At 41.5% G+C, this 7,535-nt stretch overlaps 1 protein-coding gene across 1 annotated transcript; it reads right to left on the bottom strand.

The window, feature by feature from the left end:
* Positions 1-3,837: 3,837 nt before the first annotated feature.
* LOC140180665 (uncharacterized) lies at positions 3,838-6,594 on the bottom strand. Its single transcript, XM_072221932.1, has 4 exons — positions 5,692-6,594; positions 4,897-5,061; positions 3,989-4,758; positions 3,838-3,844 (listed from the first exon to the last, which is right to left on the bottom strand). Exons 1-4 carry the CDS (start codon positions 6,592-6,594, stop codon positions 3,838-3,840), a joined length of 1,845 nt encoding a protein of 614 aa, XP_072078033.1.
* Between the last annotated feature and the right edge of the window lie 941 nt (positions 6,595-7,535).

Below are 7,535 nucleotides of genomic sequence, written 5' to 3'. Positions count from 1 at the left end.
TCTGATGTACTTGACATTCGGGACATACTGATCGGCCCTTGGGATCATGGTCTTGGTATCCCCAGCCCTATAGGAAACACCTGCTATAGAGACTAAATCAGAAACCAATGCAGGGAAAGGCAGGTTACCCGCTATCTGCACGTGTCCCATGGCCTGCCGGATGTGTCGGGGCAGGTTGAGAGGTTGCTCTGTTAGGATGCACCAGATGAGAACAGCGATGTCCACTGTGAAGGTGGACTCGTGAGTGCTCAGAAAGATATAATGGGACATAATCTGTGCCCACACGCAAGCCTCCAAGGTGAGTGACTAGGCTGAGATGCTCTTGGATTTTGACCGATGCTGACCATAGATCTATGTGCTGCCCGGTTGGCCTATAACTCCAAGGACGCTATCCTAGTCGAACTGATACATCTGGCACTTAAGAGAGGCCTCTTGATATGCATCCAATCCCTCTGGGCTAGGTGGAAGATCCAGTGCTCTCTGTATGGCACTCTCGGAGACAGGGACTCGCTGCTGATGAACAAAGACAGTCTGCAGAGTAGGCGAGTAGAAGTTGGAGTAGAATTCAACTACCCATGATAAGTTAGCCTCTCGTGGCTGCCTCCTCAAAAATCCCCATTGTCTCCTCTCGATGCGGGGATCCACAAAATCAACAAAATGGGTTGAGACAATGAGTAGATGCTCATTATTGTAGTTCTTCTCAGCTAGGATGGGGAACATCTACTCGCAGTAACGGTTAGTGAACCGTGTGGAGTCCCGTGCGGGAAAGGCTTTTTCTGCTTCATCAACTTTAATGATCCTCTTCACCCGCTTTATTGGCGACTTGACGCTTGTAGATGGTGGCGCCTTAGCCGAAGCTCTCTTGGTCCCTCTCCTTGGTGGTATCTTGTCAGTGGCCTTCTCTTTTCCTTTCTTGGTACCCATGCCTAAGGAAGAGGGAAAGAGGAAGAATGGTAAATATAGATAACTAAAAATCGGAAGGAAGAAATTCCAAGTGATAATGAATGCCAAAGAAAAGATAATAGTTTAAATACATGGTAGCTACAACATGTAGGTAAGACATCAATTAGGAGCAAAAAGGTAATTTATAATAATTAGATGCAAGAGAGTAAAAGCATGCAAGTAATAGGTATGAGAAGCATAACTCAAGCATCAATTATTAAATGTGTCAAATTAAAGAGCATTTGTATGTTGACAATTGTGAATGATAATCCCAAATACATGTGGAGTACAAATATTGTGAAAAAGAGACATTAAAGTATAAAAGTAAAATAAAATAGGATTCAAAATGCCATAAGAGTTTTTTCACAAACACTTGGTGTGCAAGTTAAAATAGGAAGTAGAATAATGAATCCAAGTGTATATGAGACCCAAAATTAAATGTCAATTGTCAAATCACTCCTCATAATATCCACAAGTTCAAGTATAAGAAAGTAACACCCAAATAAAGATCCAACACCAACATAAAAATGCATGAAAAAGAAATCATAAATAACTAGGGTAATATAAAATTGAGAAGAAAGAAAAATAAGTAAATGCAATAAATGAAAGAAGAATGATACAGCTTATTGTTCTTCATTTTCTCACCATGATACAGCTTCAAGCAGTGGCCATTGACTTTGATGAATTTGCAGCCTGAAGGATGACTTAGTTGGAAGACTCCGTATGGCTCTGCCTTCTCTACTCTATAGGGGCCTTCCCACCTTGATCTCAGCTTGCTTGGCATGAGCCTCAGCCTTGAATTGTAAAGGAGAACTAGCTCCGCAGGTCTGAACTCTCTTCTCTTGATATGCTTGTCATGCACAACCTTCACCCTCTCTTTGTATAGCCTAGAGTTGTCATATGCTTCGAGTCGAAGGTTCTCCAGTTCTGCGAGTTGCAGCTTCCTTTCAGCGCCGGCTTTCTCGAATCCCATGTTGCATTCCCTTATAGCCCAGAAAGCTTTGTGCTCCACTTCTACTGGGAGGTGACAAGCCTTTCCATAGACTAGGCGGAAGGGACTCATTCCAATGGGTGTCTTGTATGATGTCCGATAAGCCCAAAGCGCATCTACAAGCCTGGTGCTCTAGTCTTTCCTATGAGGCTTGGCAATCTTCTCCAATATGCACTTTATCTCTCTGTTAGACACCTCGGCTTGCTCATTGGTCTGAGGATGGTAAGCCGTTTCTACCTTGTAAACAATGCCATGTTTCTTCAGTAGACCTGTTAATCTCCTGTTACAAAAGTGAGTGTCTTGATCACTCATGATTGCTCGTGGTGATCCAAAGTGACAGATAATATGATTTCTAACAAAGGAGATAACAATGTTAGCATCATTAGTACGGGTAGGAATTGCTTTCACCCATTTAGAGACATAACCAACAGCTAACAATATGTATAAGAAACCACTAGAGTTTGGAAATGGACCTATGAAGTCAATGCCCCAAACATCAAAAATTTCACTGAACAACATAAGTTGTTGGGGCATCTCATTCCTCTTGGATATATTCCCAAATCTTTGGCATGGGGAGCAAGATTTATAGAAGGCAGTAGTATCCTTAAAAAGATTGGGCCACCAATCCACAGTCTAAAATTTTTCTAGCTGTTCTTTGCGGACCAAAATGTCCACCACTCTCAGAGGAGTGGTAGGCCTCTAAAATTAATTGGAATTCTGATTGAGGTACACACCTTCTAATTATCTGGTCAACACCATACCTCCATAAATATGGGTCATCCCATATATAATATTTGGACTCGCTTTTCAGCTTGTCCCTTTGATGCTTAGTAAAATTAGGAGGGAAGGTACGACTAAACAGATAATTAGCTATAGGTGCGTTCCAAGGAACTACTTCAGTTACTGCGTGCAAGCTATCAAATGGAAAAGCATCATTGATAGGAGTGGAGTTATTCTTAATATGCTCTAGGCGACTCAAGTGGTCCGCCACCAAATTTTGGGAACCACTCCTATCCTTGATTTCTAAATCAAATTCTTATAGCAACAATATCCAACGTATTAACCTTGGTTTGGACTCTTTTTTAGCTAATAAATATTTTAGAGCTGCATGGTCTGAGTATACTACCACCTTAGTACCAAGTAAGTAGGCTCAGAATTTATCCAGAGCAAAAACAATAGCCATAAGCTCTTTTTCAGTGGTAGTATAATTAGAATGAGCAGCATCTAAAGTCTTAGAAGCATAAGCAATTATAAAAGGGTCCTTACCTTCGCGCTGAGCCAGCGCCGCTCCTACTGCATGGTTGGAGGTGTCACATATAATCTCAAATGGCTAGCTCCAGTCGGGTCCTCTCACAATCGGAGCTTGAGTCAAGGCGATCTTCAGCTTGTCAAACGCTTCCATGCAGTCCTCACTCAGCTCGAACTCAACATCCTTATGCAGCAGTCGGGATAAAGGCAATGCTACCTTACTGAAGTCCTTGATAAATCTCCGGTAGAAACATGCATGACCAAGGAACGAATGGACTTCCCTCACGGAGGAGGGGTGAGGTAAACCAGAAATCACATCTACCTTTGCTAGATCTACAGAAATACCAGTATTAGAAACAACATGTCCTAGAACAATAACTTGTTTTACCATAAAATGATATTTTTCAAAATTTAATACAAAGTTTGAACTAACACACCTATCTAATACTCTAGCTAAACTATCCAAGCAAAGGTTAAACGAATCACCATACACACTAAAGTCATCCATGAAAACTTCCATACAGTTCTCAATAAGATCTGAGAAAATACTTATCATGCTTTTTTGGAAAGTATCCGGTGCATTACATAAGCCAAAAGGCATCCTCTTGTATGCATACGTTTCAAAGGGGCATGTAAAAGTAGTTTTCTCCAGATCTTCAGGGGCTATATGAATTTGGAAATAGGCAGTATAACCATCTAAAAAATAGTAGTGTGATTTACCTGATAGGCAATCAAGCATTTCATCAATGAAGGGCAGGGGGTAGTGATCCTTGCGAGTAGCCTGGTTGAGGCATAATCAATGCACACCCTCCAAGTGGTGCAACATGCTTCCTTAGGACCTCTAGGAGCTTATCTTCTTCTTGGCTCAAAAGCTCACTAGCAATAATGACCAGAAACTTTTGGTTGTCCTCAAGGAATGCATACTTCAAGTGAGAAGGTAGAGGCCTCAATTCACTTTTCGCTTCAAGTTGAGGTTCTTTTTCACTAAGATCATGAAGCTCATCCTCATCAACTTTCTCTTGTTCATCCTCATTTTTGTCCTCCCCTTCAACAACAAGGTGGCCCAACTTGTCATGTTCTTCTCTTTGTATCTCCGCTACTACCTCATTAATCACATCATATCGGAGAATGGAGTGTTCTTTAGGTGGGTGTCTCATGGCCTTTTCTAAGTTAAACTTGATAGTCTTGTCACCTACATCAAAACAGTATGTGCCGGTAAAGGCATCCAATTTGAATTTAGAGGTCTTCAAGAATGGTCTACCAAGAAAAACGGAGGAAGAACTTCTATTATTTGTCCAAGGCATTTCAAGGATATAGAAATCAACCGGAAACACCAAATCCTTGATGGCCACAAGCACATCTTCTGCTATCCCTACTACGGTGATCACACTCTTGTCGGCTAAGGCAAATTTGGCGGCCGACCTTTTTAATGGGGCTAACTTTAACCTCGCAAATATAGAGAGTGGTATAATACTCACACAAGCCCCCAAATCAGACATGCAATCATGAAATGCAACTCCACCAATCCGGCAAGATACTAAACACGGTCTGGGGTCACTACACTTTTCCGGAATAGGCTTCATCAATGAAGAAATGGAACTACCCAATGACAATGTTTCCAACTCACCAATCCTATCTTTATATGTACACAAGTCCTTTAAAAACTAAGCATACTTTAGAATTTGTTGAATAGCATCAAGAAGTGGAATAGTTACCTCAACTTTCTTGAATACTTGAAGTATGTTTAAATCAAACTCTGGAGTTTCCTTGGCCTTATTTACCATGGAAGGGAATGGGATAGGAATGGATTCATCCATTATAGCCTTCCTCTTAGGCTCCTTAAGGCTCGCTTCTTCTTCCTCTTGCCTTGTGTCTACCTCCTTTTCTTCATGTGGAACTTTAACAACCACTTCCTCATGAATGTCTTCCATGACCCTAGGAGGTATTTCCTCCAATGTAGTCCCTGACCGTAGAGTGATGGCGTTGAGACCGCCCTTTGGGTTTGGAAGGGATTGGGATGGAAGGTTAGAAGAGCTTGAGGGTTAGTTGGTGTTACTAGAGGAGGGTAAAGACATCCTTGAAAGTATCTCGGTGATGTTGGACAATTGAGCACTCATGTCACCAACTTGTGCACTGAGGTTCCTTGTGTCCTCTGCATGTTTTTCCACTATGGCCTTCATCCTCTCTTGCTCTTGGTGGAGTGCACGGTTAGAAACATCACCTTGGTTGGTGGAGGAGGAAGAAGATTAGTTGGATTGTTGTCTTTGATGTGGTGCTTGGTATCTAGGGTAGTTATTTTAGTTGTGGTGATTTTGGTTGGCTTGATTGTTATTATTGTGATATTGGGATGAGGCTTGGTGATTGTTGTGGTAATGAGAAGAGGAGTTGTTCCATCTTTGGTTTTGGTTGTTCCCTTGTGCATTATCCCTCCACCCTTGGTTGGAATTATTACTATGAGAGTAATTGTTTTGGACTTGAGAATGATAGGGTAGATGATTGTTATAGTTTACATTGGCTACTGCAAGGGTATAATCTTCTTGAACTTGGTGGCATTGGTCGGTGTAATGTGCGGTGCTAGAGCATAAGCCACATATTCTAGGAGGCCCTTCAAGTTGGAGTGTTTGGGGTGGGGCTTGGATGGCTTGGATTGAGTAGAACGCCTTTTGTTCCTTGCGTATCTTCGTGAGGAGAGTAGTCATGTCCCCAAGCACTTTGGTCAAGCTTGATTCGGAAGGAGGTGCTTCCACCACACCCTTGAGGGGATTGTTCCTCACCCTTACATGTTGTGTAGCCACGGCGACATCATTTATCAAGCTCCAAGCTTCAGCCGCCATCTTGTTTTTGGAAAGGGAACCACCACTAGAAGCGGTGAGCAATCTCTTGTCCGCCACACAAAGACCTCTGGTGAAATAACTAATGAGTAAGTATGTGTCCAATCCATGGTGTGGGCAAGATTCCAAGAGCCTCTTGAATCGAATCCAATACTCATATAGGGTCTCTTGGTCCTTTTGCATTATACCAGAGATTTCTTTCCGGATGTAGTCGGTCTTCTTCGGCGGAAAGAACTTGTCTAAAAACTCTCTTCTCAACAAATCCCATTCGGTCACTACCTCATCCGGTTGGGAATAGAACCACTCTTTTGCTTGCCCCTCAAGAGAGAAGGGGAAAGCAAAGACCATAATGGCAATCTCATCGACTCCATGCCTTCGAGCCGTAGAACAAGCAACTTGAAAATCTCTCAAATGTCTGATGGGGTCTTGGCCCGAAAGTCCATGATATTTTGGAAACAAATTAATCAAACTATTCTTCAACTCAAAGTTTGGATCAAGATTTGGATACCTCGCTTGCAATGGTTGAAGAATAAGATCCGAAGCCCCTTGTTCATGCAGAGTGATTCTACGTGGCTCTGCCATGAAATTATTACCTGTAGGGTGCAAAGATGTATTAGTGGTACTAACAGAAGAATAGGAAGTAGTGGACTCCAAGTCACTCTCGGTTTCGTCTAGTGGTTTGGAGGGTTCCTCTAGAGAGGCCGAAGCACTAGCCGTATAGTCCAACCGCCGCCTAGCTTGCCGAGTGTGTAGCAAAATTCTTTCAATCTCGGGATCAAGCTCGGCTAAGCTAGAGTTTGGTTGAGACCGAGTCATCAAACTTGGGAGTCATAGCTCATGCATGAAAAGAAATCTAGACTAAAAACAAAATATTAAAAGTAAGTAAACTATCTACACTATTCACATATTCACATAACCAATATCAAGGTATATGTTGCAACCATTCCCCGGCAACGGCTCCAAAAAATTTGATGCAAGAATTATCATCGGTAAAGAATTTCTCAATAAAATCTCGTTGTAAGTATAGTTCTAACTAGCAACAATCCTCAAATCAAATTTTAATAAATGGTTATCACAAAGTTCAACCCCAATCAAAGTAAACCGAAGTATTCAAACCTCGGGTTGTCTCACAAGGAATGGGCAAATATGTACATCGATAGTGGTTAGAATTCCGGGGTTGGGAGTCATGATCAAGAAATTAAACTACTAGACTTAACATGTAAGAAATCTTGAAGTGCAAGAAATTAAATCAAGTAACTAAAGCAAAGTAAAGGCAATTTCAATCTAGCTGAAGAACATATAATCTATTTCTATTCTAGAACTAGGTGAATAACTAAACTAACTATAGCAATAATCAAGCAATTAGTATTTTTGGGTTTTGAGTATGAATAAAAAAAGGAACTCTTGGCTAGGCCTAGGAATTGGGGTCGCCATCCTTGTCTAATAACCATATCTTGACAATTATGAGGAACCAAGCTCATTAAGTTTACTTCTATACTTGAAGTATATCAAATGGCTTGATC

This window comes from Arachis hypogaea, chromosome 17 (genome assembly GCF_003086295.3).
Source record: "Arachis hypogaea cultivar Tifrunner chromosome 17, arahy.Tifrunner.gnm2.J5K5, whole genome shotgun sequence".
In the NCBI taxonomy this organism is placed as follows: Eukaryota; Viridiplantae; Streptophyta; class Magnoliopsida; order Fabales; family Fabaceae; genus Arachis; species Arachis hypogaea.
This window is presented reverse-complemented; position numbering and strand designations above follow the sequence as displayed.

What these genes read in the sequence shown, in the direction of transcription:
- LOC140180665 (XM_072221932.1), bottom strand. Translation starts at nt 6,594, where the DNA reads ATGGCAGAGCCACGTAGAATCACTCTGCATGAACAAGGGGCTTCGGAT. An exon ending in ATACCCTTGCAGTAGCCAAT is followed by an intron (nt 5,062 to 5,691) that starts GTAAACTATAAC and finishes CATGAAGAAAAG; the next exon opens with GAGGTAGACACAAGGCAAGA. An exon ending in AAGTATTCAAGAAAGTTGAG is followed by an intron (nt 4,759 to 4,896) that starts GTAACTATTCCA and finishes TCATTGATGAAG; the next exon opens with CCTATTCCGGAAAAGTGTAG.